The 20,101-nt window shown below is 39.6% G+C and overlaps 1 protein-coding gene across 1 annotated transcript; it reads right to left on the bottom strand.

Moving 5' to 3' along the window:
- Nucleotides 1-4,293: 4,293 nt before the first annotated feature.
- pik3ca (phosphatidylinositol-4,5-bisphosphate 3-kinase, catalytic subunit alpha) lies at nt 4,294-20,101 on the bottom strand (the record flags this gene model as incomplete). The annotated part of the gene is made up of 24 exons (XM_080032185.1): nt 4,294-4,553; nt 5,022-5,184; nt 5,418-5,569; nt 6,006-6,123; nt 6,328-6,498; nt 6,763-6,841; nt 7,129-7,250; nt 7,413-7,519; nt 7,883-8,054; nt 8,178-8,281; nt 8,619-8,783; nt 9,070-9,151; nt 9,523-9,647; nt 11,780-11,890; nt 12,103-12,255; nt 14,982-15,087; nt 15,779-15,864; nt 16,441-16,686; nt 17,098-17,253; nt 17,376-17,470; nt 17,796-18,005; nt 18,484-18,610; nt 19,169-19,337; nt 20,046-20,101. 24 exons carry the CDS (start codon nt 20,099-20,101, stop codon nt 4,446-4,448), a joined length of 3,183 nt encoding a protein of 1,060 aa, XP_079888311.1. The 3' UTR covers nt 4,294-4,445.

Genomic DNA, 20,101 nt, shown 5'->3' with positions numbered 1-20,101 from the left:
AACTTGTCTGCTCTACGAAAATAGATTCTGTAATTTACATGAATCCACAAACTCAGGAAATAAGACAAACAAAGAATTTAGGTTGTTATGGTTGAACACACAAGGTCAATTACACATTATTTCCATAAAAATATATTTTCGTAAAGAAGCCTGCAGCTGTACAGTCAAATTGACAAAGAGGACGTTGCAAGAGCAAACATAGCCGGGTGAATGTTTAACAAATTTATTTGTACATCTTCACAGAAACACTCAGATGACCAGACAGTCAGTCCGTCAGGGTTTACAAACCTTTACTCTGTGACCAGGGAGCCAAAATAAAAAATGAAACACAATATACATTTATAAATAAAAAGGCAGGTTATTTTGAGGACAAACTGTTAAGGCATTCATATAGAAAATGTCTGTATGGCTAAAAGAACAAAAGCAAAAAACATGTAGCAAGAACAATATTCCTCTTTACCCAAATCTCATGCGGTTAGGCTGTGGAAAAACAATACATTGGCCCGTTGTACATTCATTCATATAGTATACGATAAGGTTCTGACAGCATGGTATGTTACGAATGGTAACACGCTATTAATATATTTTAGAACACTGCATACAGCAACAAAATAAACTAAACTAAACATGAGACCACAGAACATTTTAGTCAAGCTCTCTCTCTCTCTCTACAGGGAGAATTTGGGACATCTCAGAAGCCACAAAAAATATCACAAATGACCAATAATCTAAATGATAAGTCATGATTGCTGCAGAGTTGTATATATATATTTTTTTTTTAAACTTGACATTCATTTTGCTTGAAGCCAATTTCAAGGCCTTTAAAAAACACTATTTTTGTCAAACTGTAACCGTGCGTTTGACAATGTTGACACACTGAGATCTGCGGGCGTGTTCACTCAACATAAGTGTTCTTATTAACACTCAGGAGGTGGACACAATAATGTGAACAAATAAAAAAAACATTAGCATAATGACTTGTCTGACAGTCATCGAAAACAGAACACCATAAACGTCACGATAGTAGTACTTACTGCACGGATACTGCATTGGAATTGCATTATAATATCAGGGTGTTATGTGATTGTAATAGCAGGGGCGAACGGAAGAGCACGATGAATGAAAATAGCACTCCTCACATCTCTGTTTAAACATCACAGAAAATCAGTATTTCTCTGCACACGTGGGGAGCTTAAATAAAAATCAGCTAATGTTTTCAACTTCTAAAGCCTGGGTGCCTTCACTTAAGGAAGGTAAAACTAGTGCAACAAGGATATATAGCTGAATTTATGCACCAATTTAGTGCCAACAAACAAACAAACATGTTCTGAGGAGATGTGAGCACATTCACTTTAGGTGCTGGACGTTATTGTGATTTTGAAGCTGAAAGAGAAAATCTAAAAAATGTAATCTTATTTAATCCTGAAATATACTTCATACGTACTTCACAGTTCTTACTGAACCTCAGGCACAACTTTAGTCCTTTGAGAAGTTCAAGTGTGTTTAGAACACACACACACACACACACACACACACACACACACCTTTCAACCAACAAAATATAGCTTGGGTTCTGATTCGTGACATTTCAAGTAAAACATTTACAACTTATATGTGAAAAAAGTCTCTTAGTTTCCCTGTTTCCTTACAAATGATTCCAAAAAAAATCTGCATTTTTATTTTTTCCTTTTCTGGCACAGACCAGCCAGTAGGAAAAACATTAGGCTTACAAAACATTTAGAGACACCACCACTTCAACAGTTAGGTGTCATCACACACAGACACATATATTCGTTCGTACGTACGTAAGTACATAGATAGTGTGTGGTTTTCATTGGGGCCTGCCAATGAAGCTCTGCAACCTGTACAGACAGACGGTAATGTGTATCGGCACGCACACACACACACACACACACACACACACACACATACTCACAGCCAATCAGATTGGAGGACACATGGGAAAGAATATTAAATATAACACTGCAGGTTTGTCACACCATAGAAAAAGAGGTTTGACTGTAACTATACACACATACTGCTTAATGCTGCATCAAAATCTACATCATACGGGTTAAGCCGCTTGAGAAACATGCATACTAGGCTATTTATCTTCTTACAGAGTCCCAGGGGAGAAAAATTATTCTAGATTAAAAACTAGAATTTTTAAGTGCATACTTTTTTTTTAAAGTCTTGAACTGATCTGTTTGACTGTGTGATGCGATTACAGCATTAGCTTTTTCTGATTTGGCACATTATGAAAAAGAAGTGGATTTATGATAAAAAATAATCCTGAATCATGCAAAACAACATGAAGAAAATATGAGTGCACATAAGGTCCATGTTAGGAAGTAAATACATTCTAGCCATTAATGCAATAATATGTCATCACAGGTGCGCCACAGCAGAACACACCACACCTTTGGCTTCCCAGGACAGTCAACAGTCTAAATGGCAAAGTGCACACTTTCGTTTCGGCTTGCAGATTGACTTTCCTTCTGTAGGGCTACTAAAATAATCATTTACATACATTGTAAATTGCACTTTTTTTCTCTCTCTCTATCTTCAGGAAAGCACACCGTGTGAGTAGTTTCAGGGATTATGTGATTATCGTTAAAATAATTTTTGCAAAAATAAAATAAAAACTGACAATTTCTAGAGAACAGCCAGGTATGCATTGCTTTAAAGACACAGTGAAACACAAATATATTTAAAGGTATTGTTATTTCATGCAAAATATCGTTGACTAAATAAACTAATTCATGTTAATAGTGCTGTCAAAGTTTCTTACTACAACCTGTTTTAGGCTGTAGGGCTTTACAATGTGCAGTGTTGAGGAGTGCTGTGCTGTGCTGTAGCGCCAAGGCATTTATCAACAGGAAGACATGACATTCTCCTGGGCCTCAGCTTGCCGTCATAAGAGACAGACAGAGGCTTGAAATAGGGCTCATTATCTATAAAAAGGTGAGACTGGCACTTTCACTCCTGCCAATTTGCATCCCCAAACAAAATTGTCCCTATGATTCCAAGAAGGGGCTGCAAAATAGCCACAATAAGACAAACTGGGCTACTATGACATACGGCCAAATGAGATGTTTGACTGAACTTAAAAGTGATGGGAAGCCAAAAAGGCATCAGCAGACTTGGCTAAGAGAATAAGAGCAAAACTCTATAGACGAGAAAATGGGGGAACATTTTTGCACTGGTGTTTGTCAGAAGGTAGAAGGTAGCAAATAAGTAAACATAAAAATTAAAAAAAAACTCTAAACATTTACAAAAACAATAGTGTGTTTCTGGAAAGTCAAGATAGGGTTTTGTCTGTGTAAAAACGGAAAGAAACTACTTACATAAATACATTTTAAAAGTCATAATACATCTCTATGTTACTCTGGTATTTCTAAGTGCAATATATATATATATATTTAGAAATATATATATATTTCTAAGTGCAATATACAGTATCTCTCTCTCTCTCTCTCTCCCTCTCTCTCCACCACCAGTACATGTTCCAAAGGACCGAGTGCTTTTATTCATTGAGGCTGTCGGAGGCTGCAAAACAACCCTGAGACTCTTCTGTAGTTTTTGAGCTTTGGAATTTCCTCACAAATGGATAATAGGTAGGAACGCTGACAGCCAATCAGCTCAGGCCAACTTCACCACAAAGATTGTGGAAGACTTTGCAGCGATGACCACAGAAGCCCCCATAGTCCATTATTTCCCGCAGTGTAGAACAGATCTGAGTAACACTTATGTCATGTATGATACTTTAGACGGTTCCTTGTGCTGGCTAACTTTTATGTGGTCCATCATGATGACTTCTTTAAACCCCAAGATCAGACTGAAGTTGGTGAAGATGGGAGGCGACTACCACCTTTATCATGGAGGGACTTTACACCTATAGACCTTTATTTCCATCCCGTATGAAGAATGCAAAAAGAGGAGGTGCTCCAGGAACTATACTGTATCATCTCCACCCTGGACTATTCCATTGCCTCATGTATCTGAAACACAAGGCCAAGTTGCTGCCCAGCAGAGAAAATTCATTGGTTTGGACGAAGAAAAACAGCGCAAGCATAGTAGCAGGCCAGTTAGGACACATCTTCACCAGGACATAAGGACAATACTCTCTTGTAGACAATCAGAAAAGCGTCAGATGAGGGCGTAGTCGAGGCCACACAAAAATATGACAATAGTCAAATAAACATTGATGGTAAAACATTGATGAGAAAGAGGAATATGGTTTAAAATGTCAAAAATGATGCTGGTGTAAAAAAATAAAAGCTGCAAATTTCCATCATCAGTGAGCGGTGCACTGCAGGTGTCTGCTGTATTGGTGACACAAACTTCCTTGAAATACCAACTGACAACTGACAGAGGTAGCAAACTCCATGGTGGTTTGGTTGGGAGTGCTGGAGACTGGTGGGTTTGGTTGGGAGTGCTGGAGATCAGTTAAGTGCGTGCTGTCTTATTGTGTGGAATATCCAGTCCATCTTGGTGGTCCATCCTCCATGGTGAGCATCGTTCATCTGTTTCATAAAGTAGTCCAGCGCCTCCTACACAAAAAACAGAAAAGATTCAAATAGATAACATAAGTAGATGATATAATCTTCCAGAGAGCCAAATGTGAGACTAGTTAAAGGTGCAGTCAGCAATTCTGGAGAACACTTGTTGTCAAAATCACTTTTTGTTAAAATCAGTGAATATCTCCTCACAAACTGCTACCCGTCTGTACAGGTCTGTGTTTGCACTGAAAAAAATCTGGTTTTAATACACAGTCTAGGCTCTGTAAACTGGTATTTAAACAAAGGGTATGTAAACATAAGGGACCCACCATAGCTAGCAACATGCCTGTTTACAGAGCCTAGGCTGTGTATTAACACTGCTTTTAATTGAGTGCACACACAGTAAGGAAAGTTAGCGGATCACAAGGACATATTCACTGATTCTGACAACAAGTATTCTCCAGAATTGCTGACTGCACCTTTAATAACCACGAGCATAGAGAAAAAGGTTATTCCTACCTGTTCACTTTTCTCCAGCGCCAGTGTCTTCCTAATGTAGGCGATGTCATCAAATGACTGCAGCTCGGGCATTCCAGAGCCCAGCATCATGGAGAACAGGTTGATGAAGAGGTTAGCATGCTGCCTGATGGCCAGGTAGGCTTTGTAACACATCTCCTGGAACCTGGAGGGAGATGGGGAATGTGAGAAAGGCCAAGAAAAATGCACTGCGCAGCTTAAAGTACAACAAAAATCTAAGAGTAAATCTATTCCAAATCCATTCTATAAAAAAAAAAGGTTTTGTGTGCCCTCCAGTTATATCAATGTCATCCTTCAATCCCAGTTAAAGAGAAACACACTTTTGGAAAACCTTTGCAGTGGCTGTATTTGTTGCTGTGAGTTACTATGCTGCAGTACCTTTCAAACTCTTTGGTCTTAGCACACTCCTGGGAACCCTTGCTGATGACGATAAGGAAGTCCTGCGTCAGTACAAAGGGCACTCGCTCTCTCTTGTAGCCAAATTTCTTCTTCTTATGATCCAGGAAATGGCCAAAATCTATGTGAAACAACTGGAGGAGAGCAGAGCAAAGAGTAAGGCAAGAAGTCAAAGTTTAGTAACTCTCTCTACACAAAGTTAACCTTCATTAAAGTCATCTATCTATATTTACTTTATAGCCACAGGAAAACACAAGAAATCCACACCACACCAATATTATCTTTATAGAGGTGAGTATAAGTATCCAGTCTGATTAGTGTTGCTTATTCATTTGATCAAATATGTACTGCACAATAACAAATCCCAAATAAATAAATTTAAATAAATAACTGACAAAAAATAAATTTGAAAATTATAAGTAACACTTAACTAAATCATAATAAACTCTGTGTGTGTGTGTGTGTGTGTGTGTGTGTGTGTGTGTGTGTGTGTATGTGTGTGTGTGTGTGTGTGTGTGTGTGTGTGTGTGTGTGTGTGTGTGTGTGTGTGTGTGTGCTTATACAATTTACCTGTCCATCATCTTTGACCATAATATTGCTGTTGTGCCTGTCTCCAATCCCAAGGATAAATGTAGCTACACAGTAGCCAGCACAGGACCTCGTAAACAGATCCACAGCCAAGTCATACCTGCACACACACACACACTAGTAAGACACCATTCATTTTGTATATTTATTTTAGGAAATGTTTAAAAGCTAATTAAATAAAGCATGACATAGAATTAAGTGGGTTGTAATTTTAAACAAGGCTCCAACAGATACTGTATAGTCTAATGGACGTTGTTCGTTAATAATTCATAATTCCATCATGCTGTAGAAAATAAAAACTCACATCTCGCCCTTGTTCTTGTCCTTGAGCCACTGATGCAAAGTGTTTGAGTTGAACTGAAGGGCTCCTTTCAAGCCGCCTTTACACTGAATCTGCATGATGGTGTGTGAGCTGCGAACCACCTCGATGAGGCCCACACAGTCCCCTAGTGACAGACAGCCATAGGGGAGCATCCTGCACACACACACACACACACACACACACACACACACACACACACACACACACACACACACACACACACACACACACACACACACACACACACACACACACACACACACACACACACACACACACACACACACACACACACACACACACACACACACACACACACACACAACACATATAGTATTAACACAGGTGCAATGAAGCAGAGAAGACTGAGATAAAGAGGAAAATAGATTGAAAAAAAAACAGGAGAGAGAGTAATACCGCAGGTCCAGTCCCTGATTCTGCCAAATATTCTCCATGATTTTTATAATCTGCAACGTCAGCATATCCTGCCGCAAGTCTGCAACACAAACACACACAGTGAAGACAGCATCACTTCAAAATGTCCTCACAGATTATACACAAACATGACATAGGGACGCGTTAGTTTGATTATAGTAGACAAACACACCAATAAGCTCTTCAGACCTCTGAACAGCACTTTAAGGTTTGTGTCAACATTTAACTGGAAGAGTTTCTACCAATGATATATGGTGGCATGTGTGTGTTAGTGTGTGTGTGTGTGTGTGTGTGTGTGTGTGTGTGTGTGTGTGTGTGTGTGTGTGTGTGTGTGTGTGTGTGTCTTACCATCTCCGTTTTTGAAGATGATCTCATTGTTCTGAAAGAGCAGCTCAGACATGATGTCAGGATTCTCCCAGTTCAGCCACAACGGCCTCTTCGCTGACGACATGATCCTGCATTCATCTAACCTGTGCACAAATTAGTTCAAGGTATTAGATAATGTCAGTCTGGGATTTCTGTACCGCACACACACACACACACACACACACACACACACACACACACACACACACACACACACACACACACACACACACACACACAAACACAAATACACTATTTCATCTAACCTTAGATTTCCCAGTTGATGCGCTGGGTTGAGAGGAGAAGTGTAGTTCTGCAGAGCATCCATGTAGTCCGGTCTCTTCATCTGGTCCACAAGAAACCGCATCTGGACCTTCACAAGACACACAAACACAAATCTTCTAAAAATAGCTGCATTTTGTGGGCTGAGGGCAAAATATGCATGAATAATGACCAAACTAGAAAACTAAACATAGCTCCCAGGTTAAAAGCTGGTTATTTAAAAGGATATGTGACTATTACTTACGACTGATCATTTAAATGTTATGTGTGGTGTCTGTTGCGGAGAAATGTACTCTCAGTACAGAGTCAGTTAGCTGGAGTTGAAACCTAGCCTGACTGGTAAAATGAATCTGGGGTCAGTGTTATACTGCTGGTGTATCACAACCCCTGACAGAGTGCCGTGTGTGTGTGTGTGTGTGTGTGTGTGTGTGTGTGTGTGTGTGTGTGTCCTTACCTTCTGCGTCTCATCCTTCTTCTCCTGTTTAAGGATGTCAGTGAGGTTAATGAGCTTCTCCATGGCCTCTACCTGCCTGCTCAGGTGTTTGAGGTACATGCCACAGGCCCTGCAGTAAGCCTCTAACAGCAGCCCAAAGCGCTGGCTCACCGTTTTATTGTGCATTTCTGACCTGTGAGAGAAGAGAAAGGGGAGACAAGCAGGGCACCAGGATGAGTTTTTAGCTTTCTAGACAGACACAGAATAAGGAAGTTATACAAATATGAAGAAAAAAGCAATTTGTATGGTGACTCACTTGAGATGCCAGAAAAAGAAATGGCCTATCCTCTGATTGGTCAGGGCCTTTTTGAGGAGGAAACGGGACAGGGGATTGTCAAGATACTGCTCATATTTTAACACCTAGAACAGAAGGAGGGAGAGAAAGCAAAAAATTGGAAGGAGAGAACAAAGAGAGATGTTTCAAATGAGTCATTTCAGACTCTCTGTCTCTAGCTCCAAATACGGCCGAAGGCAACACAGACCGGAACGCTTTCAACACACAAAGAATAGGTTGAACAAAAGCTTCTTTTAGAACAGATATAAGACTAACAGCCAAGGACACTCAGACTGGAGAGAGGTACTCCACAGTCCACTTGAGACATAGTGCTCTTAGTAAATCGATATCTTCATTTTTCCACCTTTTCTCAAGTCAATCAATTCCTTGAAGTCAATTGGCCCGACTCTCTGTCAAACCTACCTGAACAAGCTGGATGAGGTACTGGGACAGTTTGTCATCAGTCAGGTATTTGTCAAGGCAACGTACAGCAAAGTGCCTGACCATGGGGTCTGGATAGTTACAATCCAGCAGCTCCATAGCCTGCTCAGGACGGGTAGTCGGCCACTCCTTTAACAGACAGTACATCTGGGAAACACAGGAACAAAGAATTGAGTGGACACATTTTATCATCAAATTGCAAATATTTAAAGAAATTAAACAAACAAAATTATATTCTGGATAGTGATAGTCTTGTTGCAAAGGTACAGCCCAAAAGCTCAAATTGCTTCAAAAATCAATCTATGTACGCTGGGGTAAATCTTGTTACAGCAGCAGACATTCAAACTTGAGAATAACACGAGTAGATGGAACAAGTCTTTTCTTCTACATGTGTTGCATTTGGCACATCAATTATGAAAAGGCATTGCATTACCTGTGCGACTTCGTCTCTGGAGTTCCACTTGACAGCGAGAAGGATCTTGGGAAGGATTTCCGGGATGTTCATGCAGTAGCCCCTGGTAGAGTAAAAGAAAGGGAATGACTTGTGTGTGCTACCAGTCCGTTTTAAATCGTAACTGGCTGTTTGGACATACTGTATGTAGAGGTTTCGGCATGCAGAATGTAGTTAGTATATGGTTAATCCCAGAAATTTAATATTTTTTAAACAAAATGTATGTTTAACTCAACAAAAAAAAAAAAAGTGTCAACCACTAACTTAAGAAGAAATAGCTTGTAGGAAATCTGATGGGGGCTGTGCCGAAAATCTTTGTGAAATCTATGCCATTCTATGTACTATATGGCTCTACATAAAGTAGCATATACAGTATGATAAGGGCTATATGGCAAAGTAGTAAATAGTGTAAAGGTTGCTTGGTTGGGAGGTTACCTGTGTCTCCAGAGGAAGTCCTTCTCCTGCTCAGTGATTTCAGAGAGAGGGTCTCTGTTGCTCAGCTGTCTCAACTGCTCTTTGTCGCTCTCCGTCAGCGTGTGATCTCTGGCCACTCGGTTTCCCTGAATCACAACAAAGAGAAAAAGCTTTAAAACTCACTGCATTAATACTAACACTACTACTACATTATTGAGCTCTCGTCGCCATGTTTTTTATATTAATTTACAACACTCTGATATTTTAGTTTGGACAACCAGCCATGCAGTCAATATGGGCACCAAAAATAGCATGGAGCATTAACAATTATAATCCATTAAGACCTACTGTTAGGGAGGCATCTCAAACAACTCAGGTTACAGATAAAGGAATTATTTAATACACATAACATTGTCCTCATGAATAACTCAGCACTGAACGGTCCAGCTCTCTAGAATCACACAGTATCTGATGGCCATGTAACAACACGCCACAGTTAAGATTTATGTCCATTTGCTATTAATCCTGTCATTTATAAGACACCTTGTAGCATCATTTTGGTCCACCATAGATTAAAAGTTAAACCACAGGTCTAAATCAGTGCACGAGGTAAACTGAACTGAGATAACCATAGCAGCAATACAAGTATAAGCAAAGTTATCCATTCCCTTGGTCCATTATTTTCTATTTTAGGACACTGTGGAGTACACTATCACATTTATGCTCAGCAAAAGGAGAAGTTGTGTTCAAGCTGTTTTCAAGTCATCATCTGGGTCTGTTTTTGCCTGAGGAACTTGTGTCGTTGAAGAATGAGTTTCAAATATAAAGGCAGGAAAGTTGTGATATTCATTTTTTTAAATAATTAATTTCCCTTGTGTCTGACTTTATCTTCACATATATAACTCGTATAAATGTGTATCTATGCTTGAAAAACACTACACTTCTGAAACATTTCCAGTGGACTTTGAGGCTTTAAGGCTCAGGATGGTAACAACCATTGCTATTCCCTCAGATCCCAAGTTTGATCCTCCTCCTCCAGGCCATCACTTTGCCTAGACCACAAAATCTTTAGAAACTTTACTTTGTCTTTTCATTTTCTGGTCAGGTTTTGAGTTGGGCACACCTCATGAATAACTAAACACACAACCTCTCACACGGGATAGTAACTCCAACCAAGTAAGTGTCACATTATAAAAAGAGAAGTCATGGTTCTAATGCCCCACGACATCGTCAAGAAATCTGATAAGACAGCATTACCATCAGCATCATGAATAACTGAACACAATAGCTCACTCACAGTGGCACCGCTGAGTCACACGGAAAGTGTTGGGGAGCAGCTCAGTTAACAAAAGTATCAACAATGAGTTTTTTATAGTTAGATGTTGTACTGGAAAGTAAACACACTGATCAAATGACTTACTGACCTAATTTACTACATACAAATGATCAGAAATACTTTAAAGCAGCTCAAACGCTCATTGACTTTTAAGTATACATTCAACTGGCAGTGCTGTGGGTTATTTAAAAACACACACAGACACACACACACACACACACATACATATTATATATACACACAAAGATAGAATAACACCTCACTATAATTACATGTGGCCTCTTACATAACACACATATCTGTTCAAATTACTTACACACGACCATCACAGCTAATGTGTGCCTTCAACAAGGATAGGAACACACCTTGCATTAGAGCCTCATAAATCCCTGTCAAACTAAATATCTCACGCCACAAAGAGCTCTAATGAAACGTGAAATTCAAACACCACCATTAAATATTTATCTTCTCAAAGCACCTCCGCCACAGTATCTTCTTAAAAGTTTGTATGTGAGCTCTTTTCAGTGAGAATATGAAGGTAAAGATGTATTATATTATGTTTCGTAATGCTTCAACTTATGTATTTATTTGTGTTGCTTTAATTAGTTTGGTTATCTAAAAGTGCACACCCCTCCAGTCCCATGTGCTACTCCTGGTCCTCATGCAACTTCACAATTGCAAGTTCCCCTTCTTCAAAGGCTTTCTTTGTGTTTCAAAAAGTGTAACCTAAAGGTGAGGTCAGCGATTATTTTTTTTTTGTTAAAACCAGGCTTTGTATTAACAGCAACTATCATGGGGAGATATTAACTGATTTTAACAAAAAGTGATTTTAGCAACAAGCCTTCTCCAGAATTGCTGTATATACCTTTAATGAACCCATTGACTGTGTTGGGGCATCTTTCCAGCCCACTGGCCGGTGGCTATTAAGCAGGATATCATTACCTGTCCAGAGAAGTTGTAGTTAAAGCCCTGTTCCCTGGATACTGCATTCATCTCCGGGTATTTGACGAGACTACTAAAGTGGTCAAACTCCAGCTCCAGACAAGGGGTTTCCTGGACAACACAGATAAAAGAAATAGAAAAAATATGATCACATTGTGGAAACGGTACCACAGCAAAAAAAAACAATCTCTCACTTTAATATGGAAACCAGTTACATTCTTATGCCCCATTTCTGGTACAGTGCCCATTTAAAAAACTAATTGTGTACAGTGCAAAATAATATGAAAATAAATTGTTCATGGCAAGTTTTTGAATTTGAATACCTTGTTGGGGTTGGATCCAGTGACTCCAATGGGGTTGAGGAGGTCTTCCAGGCCGTGAGGGACGGGCCACAGGTTCAGAGCCATCTTGTTGGCCACCAGAGTGTGAGTGTAGTCAAACAAGTTGATATTCCCCCAAGCCAGTGGACAGTGCTCCTATAGAGGGAGACAGAAGTATGGAGAGAGAGGGAGAAAGACTTGAGTTTTTCGGAGATTCAGACTCAAACACAGAAGGTGTACCACCCATTAAAAGCACCAACTCAGACAACAAGTCAAATACAACATGACAAAAATTGTATAATATATTATTGTGACGGAATATTAGTTTTTTAGGGCTTAAGCTAGTTAGTAATAATTAATTTTATACACATATTGCCTGTCATATGTCTCGTGTAAAAAGGCACTGTGAGGTCAGCTGTACAGATAAAGTCTCCTCTCCAAATCTATTCTCAGAAGATGCCAAGGTCGTTGTTCACAGTGTTCAGCTCAGACCCAAAACATTGATATGATTGGCACCCAAGCCTCGTGCCCTTAGAGATTGCAGAGTGTGTGCGCTGAGGACAGACACTTTGATTTAGTCAACAATAGTTACTTGTTTATGATTAGGTATCCAATAGAATGTTCACACCTGTTCTCATTGGCCTAGCTTCTATAAATATTTTGGCTTAAGACATCCAAGTCTCCCAAAACTTTCTCAAGGCTGAGTTGACCTGCTTCAGAAAATTCTTCATTATAATGAAAACAAAAAGGTTCTTTAGCCAAGTGAAACAGAACACACATCCGCAGGTTACATTTATAGCTCCGGTATTGGTCTGCTCTGTCCAAACAAACTCATTTCATGTATTTAAACCTGTTAAGACACAACACTTCTCACAAAAGGAATTCTACTCATTCAAACTGATCATGCACAATCATTCTGATGAAACTCTCCACCGGTAATGGGTTGGGTGCTGGGTCTTTCCCTTTTCTATAGGTTAAGGTGTATTTAAGGTTAGGCAGAGAAAAGGAAATGCTCTTTGGTGGATGCTGTTTATTTGCATTTACCATGTTGATTTGAAGCATGCAGCTGGTACCTTTACAGAAATATTTTTCAACTATGAAGTTTAAAAAAAGACGTTTAAGAGTCTTAACAAGGTTTAAGTGGGTTAGCTAGAATGCCAGTCCTACACTCATTCATCCTTAAAGGTTATGGCTATGAAATGTGGCTGTCTGCATTTCGCAGCCGTAAATGACTACACAGCCTGTTATATTATATTGCACTTGAAGACTACGCAATTAAAGACAGAATTGGACCTTTATGGGATTGCTTGCCCTCATATATCGTCAAATCATATGGTGTTGGAAATACAGTGAAACAAATTCTTATCTTCTGATGTAAAGGGTATCGAATAATTTTTCAACTGCAGAGCTACCATGTTAGCATTGGAAGGAAATGTTTACGATACAATCTTGCTGGTGACAGTGAGTCTTCATTAAGAAACAGTGATGAAAACCGGTAGACAAAGGGCTGCAGCTTGGTGAGGCAGACAGAGTTACATGCAGACGGCCAGTCAAAATGCACCTATTAATAGTAAGTGCTGGAACAAAAGGCTTCTGTGGACATGTGTTTATCTTTAATTCAGGCTGAGGCTTGAAAGAGCATCCGCTAACCTGAACTAAACCCAGCTTGGTATGGGACAGGATTCATCCCCCCAGGTGTCTGTTACAATATCCATGTCTGGCATTCATTGATACACTCCACACTCAGGGTGTCCGACCAACTGCACACTCCAGCAGGTTTAAACCTCATGGGTCCCAAGAGTAAAATGTCAAGTTATTTTGTTTTGTAAATCTGATCTCTCTTGAATATGTAAATAATAACTAAGATGATTTTATTTTGGTTCGAAGAAAGCATTATATTTTCAACTTTAAAATTTAATTAATAAATGTACTTACTTTATAGCCCTTGTTTTTATTTGGCTTTATCTGAGATATTGTTGTCAAAGTTGTTCAGGTACTTTGATAAGAGTTTGAGAGAGAACAACAAGCCCCTTTCTCAACATGCCATCACATGTGGCCTGTAGCACAAGCAGGCCATATTTCATCAAAGAATGAACGGGAACATTTTCTTCTGACGACAGTCTTTCCGTCTATGTTTTCTGCCAACACAGTGGCCGTAGCTGATTAGTAATTAAACAGACCCAAAGACGATACCACTGCCCCCAGTCACCTTGGACACATATCCTCAAGTCATCTCAAGACATGGACACATAAGAGTCGGGTAGGTTTGTGTGACAATACCAGTGAGCATGCTGACAGATACAGAAACACACACACACACGCATGCACGCACACACACACACACACGCACGCACGCACGCACACACACACACACATAGATAACTTTGTGTGTAAGTCCCAAAAGGATGGGTAAGCATGATGTTGAATTAAATATTAAGCATGTAAAGGTGATCAGCTCACTGCTATCTGTAGACTGAAAACTATATGCTGTCTGCCTTTCTGTAACATATCAGTAAGACTATATATAAATGTATTTGTTTTATTAGGTACTAGTTTCTTCCTTTGGCTAACATGAACTCATACTGGTGTGTTGTGCCCTGATATACAGTAAATGTTCACCAATCACCAATGGCCATTTTCACTATTTACAAATATTATTTTTAATTCAGCTCTTCTATTCTATAACCTTTCCCTCAGTGAAACTGGGGGGCACTACTAAGTTCTTACTTTTCCATCATTTTTCCTAATTGGTGAAGAAAAAGAAAAAAAAGGAACAGAACTATCCAAATGACCTAGTACGATACTTCCTGTTTCTACAATGCTATTTCCTGTTAACTTAAGTAGCGCTGCGGAGTGACATCCTGAACTGCTCTCTATCCTACCTCCTTGGCTCCCTTCCTGCCCTTGACAGAGCAGATGGAGAGGCAGAGTCTGGCAGCCCGCGGTATGTCTGGGATGTACATGTCATAGGTTAGCCACTCGTTCCACCTGAAGATAAACAATGAAAGAGATATTTAATCATTAGGGGATGCATTTATGATACCGGGGTCAACAATACGAACCAGAAACAATTGCAAATATTGGCCTACAGGATAAGCTACAAGCACCAAAAAGACGGCCGTAGAAAACTGAATGTGAAGAAAGCTTAGACTGTTTTTACAGAGCCCTGCGTTTACCTATCATTTCAGCAACAACATTTAGAAAGTGACAAAGCAAAACAGAAAAATATACCTCTATACCACAATTATTTTAAAATCAAGACCGTCTACTAGGCATATATAGTATAGACACTATTCTTTTAACCTCTCCAGGGGAATTAGCAGCACACCAAGGCTTGGGTTTAACAGTAATGTAATACAGCAGGTTAGTATTACTAGCCAGCACTACAGTGTTAACTACACCCCCCTGGCTTTACTAGACTGCTTGAAGTAAATTAGCTGTGTAAATGGTCCAAATCACTATTATAGTGAAATGCAGAGAAAGTGGATGAAGGAGTATGTATTTCCATTACCGGGTACCCTAGTTGATTTCTCGCATTACATTTTATCTTTTCTGTTTTTAATTTTCACTGTATAAGTGCAGACTTTTATATCATAGCAGTTCTTATAATCATCGGTTTCTGCATTACATGGTTGCAGAATAGTTTTAAAAGGTATTTTAATGAATGTTAGACTGTTACCTGGGGTTAGAGCAGGGTACTCTCTGTGTGTTGACATTGTCACACATCTGTTCACCTCCATGGTAAATGCCCGTTCGCACATATATCTGTAAGATAGGGAAAATGCAAAGACAAAAAAAAAAAGTTGTTATGTATCTTTGCTATTACATTTTACAGACATAGGCCTGTTGGTCAACTTGTCTCATACAGTAGGTACCTAATTAATAGCATGTAGCAGCTGTCGTGTTAAATGATCATTACGCTTCAGTGTCTAGTCAGCAGTCTATCAGCTTTGTAAAGTGTGGTTACTTTAACACAAATGATTCCTGACAGCACACACCAGCGTGAGCTACTTTCCCCCTTTGTAAATGACTGTGTTCACATGAGACCTGGACAATGGCTGTTTGTTTCCACAGGAAGTGAGGGAGAAGGAAGATGGGAAACTGTGCACAACTGAGAAAACAAGTCAGCGGATGTTGCTTGAAAACAAACCGTCACAACATTTATTTGACTGATTTTCACTTACTCATCTGCAAACACACGCTAAATACCTTCACACATTATCTTTTTAATAAAAGATTCTTCCAAGACCAGAGTATAGTCAAGAATCTGTTATTTTATTCGACTGATTGACACAGTGACTTCTACTGTAAATATGTCTATGAGCACAGCTGACCGCCCACCTTGTCTATGTCCCGTATGTTGACGTTAACATAGGTGGCGCAGAGGATTCGTATTCGCAGAGTTCCGTTGATGGTCCACAGCGACTTGGCAGTTCCCTCGCCATTCATATAGGAGGTCGCCGTGGAGATGCGTCGAGAGTATGACGGCATGACAAAGTTATCTGTAGGCAACTGGGTGTACAGGCTGTCCTTAGCCATTAGCATCAGGTTAGGCATCCTGCCCAGCATAATGCAACTACGGATATACTAGAGGGAGAGAGAGAGACAAAGAGAGGGGGAGAGAGAGAGAGAGAGAGAGAGGGAAGGACACAGAGGAGGATGGTTAGAGCGAAAGTACACAGAGCTGCTAGAGTTACACTTGTGCGTAAGTGTAATCAATGATGCCAACTGGTCTTTTTCCAGCAGCGGACGAGGGACATAGAGCGTGAAACTTTGTGCATCTTCTTATCTACTTTGATGTCACTGATGTGTGATTTCTACAGATTTTGAACATTGGGTTTACACTTTTAACATCTTAGAACATGGTTTTTTATAAAGGGTTTGGTATAAATCACTTTTGAATGCTATTCAAGCTAAACGTTTTCACAAATTGACGGTTTCCTAACATGATTTGTAGATTTAGAATCTTAATATATTTTTTGTCCATATGTCTCTTACCTTATACTGACTGATGGGGTACTTTTCCAGCAGGTACTCATCACAGCCACACACTTTGAGTATGTATTTACCCTGATATTCCTGAACACACATCTTTAGCTGCTCTGGGGACAGCAGCATGCTCCGTGTCTTTTTACGAATGGCCTCCGCGATCACCTTCAGGACGAGATACATGCAGACAACATACATGAGACACCATGCAATTTTCTAACCATTTAATTTAAAAATGAATGTTGTATACAGTGTGGCTCTGATTCAGTGTCTTTTCATTTAAGCACCTGTTCGGGCACACAGTCGTGGTTGATCTTCAGTGTATACTTCTGTTTGTCGTTGTTGGGAGAAACAATCACCCAAATCACAACAATGATCTGACCTATAAAAAGAAACAGACAGATTAACATTAAGACGGCGAAGAAAACAAACCCAGAAACAACACCGACCTTTAATTGGTAAAAGGTCAGAGGGTATTGTATTGTATCCTAAGAATTGTTTTAATACAATAGCATCACACAAATAGCACCTCCATTCAATTCATTGATTGCCGTGCTCATTACTGCAGTTTCTATTCATTGTGAAGGCTGGCTAGCAATGATTAACAGAAGAAAAATACCCTTTCTATTACCAAATATTCGTATTTGTCCCTTTAAATGTAAAACTGATTAGCTTGCAACCTAGGAAAAAAATTATTTGTTGCCTACCTTTGTCTAGTTTGCTATGGATGTGTTTGGGAAGTTCCTGTGTGGATTCTACATTGGGAGGGTAAACATACAGCGCTCTACTGTGGGGCCCGCTGGCGTCTCTCAGCTCCACAGAGTCTTTACAAACATTCAAGATGTTTCTCCTGAAATCCTGAACCTCGGGATCCTTCACAAGGTCAAACTCACACACAGGCATACCGATGGCAAAACCTGACAGAATAGAAAGAAGACAGTGTTTTTTATTTTTATTTTAAGGCACTTTTGGCCACATTGGTCCATTTGGAAATATAGTAAAATAAAGTTTTCCTCGTAATGTTTCGGGATAATACACTAAATGTACAACTGAGTGATCCAAAACAAATGTTAGCAGCTTTGGTAGTTCTGCTTATCACGTCAAGCTCACAATGAGTCTAATAACCAAGCTTAGGTACGCTTTTTCATTCCCAACTTAATTAGTAGAAAGAGCCACCAAATATTGTACTTAATATGCATCAGCTAAACAGGTAGAAATTTACTTTTGCTTTTTTCATTGAATGAAACGCAGAAACTATTTAGGTTAACCATAACGCATTTAGCAAATTGAACAAATAATTATTTGCTAAAAATGTACCTACCTAAGTAATAATACAAAAACAAACCAAGGCTATAGCAGAAGCAACGATATCAAAGGAGAAAATGATCTTCTCACCAATCTCTCTATTGAGGATCTTTTCCTCTCTGTTGCCCACTGGTTCAATGACCTTGAGGAAGGGCTGGAAGAGTCGGAGGTCACACAGCCTGCGGGTCTCATCATAGAACTCCTCCCGCTCTGCTTCCTGCAGACAGGGGAAAACAAGGCACAGGTTGGGTTAAAACTATTAAATATTCCACTTTCTATTTTTTCATGAGATCCAGAGGGGATTTAGTGTAAGAGCTGGCGGCCTTCCTGTAGGGGCAGAATGGATGTTTTGGAAAAGTGCAAAGCGTGGTTTTTTCTTAAGTGCAGGGACACTTGTTTTTCAAAGCTTATTTGTGTGCAGTTTTGTAAAGAGGCAGGCATGGTTTGACCTACTTGTTTTTGTGAGTCTCCCATTCACAGCAAATTGGCCACATTGTATAGTACAGCATGTGATGTTTCAGATAACTATTATTTTTTATTAAAATCTTTCTGGTTTTGGCAGCTCCAGAAACATTTGTTTTCTCCTTTATAAACAGCTGCCTGGGGTGATTCCATCAATCTTTCAATAAGGAGTTTCTATTATATTCAGTCATGTAGCTGGATAACTCTGCTTTACCAGATATTCAGATCGGGATTTTTTTATATAGGATCCCCATTAGTTATTACCGTCATAACAACTATTCTTCCTAGGGTCTACTATTTGGAGAGTTCTTACCTGTGTAACACTGACAAAGATGTAGGAGGTCTCCTCCTGAAGTAGGTGATGAAGGGGATATTTCCTGGCCTCCTTGAACAGCTCGTGTTTGATGGTGATGAGCGTGGCCTCACGGAGACACTCCAGGGTCAGAATCATCCCATTGGGCAGCAGGCAGTCCACCAGGATCCTGCAGACACACTCACAGCTATTATTCAGTTTACACTTACCATGCACTCTAGTCACACTGTTAAGATTGTATTAACAATCCATATACTACATAATATATAACTAATAATAACTTAATACTAAATCATATATGAACTAGCATTCGTTTGTATTGCAATAGCATTACATTAAAGGTGGAGTCAGCGAATCTGGAGGACACTTGTCAAAATCATTTTTTGTCAAAATTTTGTGAATATCTCCTCTTGATCTGCTACCTGTCTGTATATTTAAGAAGACTAGTGTTAATACACAGTGGAGGCTCTGTAAACCAGTTTGGATATAAAGGGACTCGGTCAATATTTAAATAAGTGTTGAAGCTAAATACGTATCAACGCCAAAGTATTAGCCGGTCAGCAGCTTAGCTTATATCGATAGTATTGTTGCTAGCTAATAGTGGGTCAGTCCGAGCCACTTTGTTTACATACCCATTTACAGAGACTAGACTGTGTATTAACGGCAGATTTTTTTCAGCACGCACACAGTGTGACAGTAGCGGACCGTGAGGAGACATTCACAGATTTTGACAAAAAGTGATTCTGACAACCAGCGTTCTCCAGAATTGCTGACTCAACCTTTCACAGGACAACACATGTTAAGTGATTGTGCACTGTGCACAATGGAAAACAACAGATGCCAATAAGTATCCAGACTAAAATCAAGTGAGCCATACCTGGGAGGCATCAAGTGGATGCCCCATAGCTCCCCTGAGGATGGCCTGGGAGGCAT

Source organism: Ammodytes marinus (genome assembly GCF_949987685.1).
Source record: "Ammodytes marinus genome assembly, chromosome: 8".
NCBI classification, from domain to species: domain Eukaryota; kingdom Metazoa; phylum Chordata; class Actinopteri; order Uranoscopiformes; family Ammodytidae; genus Ammodytes; species Ammodytes marinus.
Note: the sequence above shows the minus strand (reverse complement) of the source record. Positions and strands in the feature narration are given on the sequence as shown.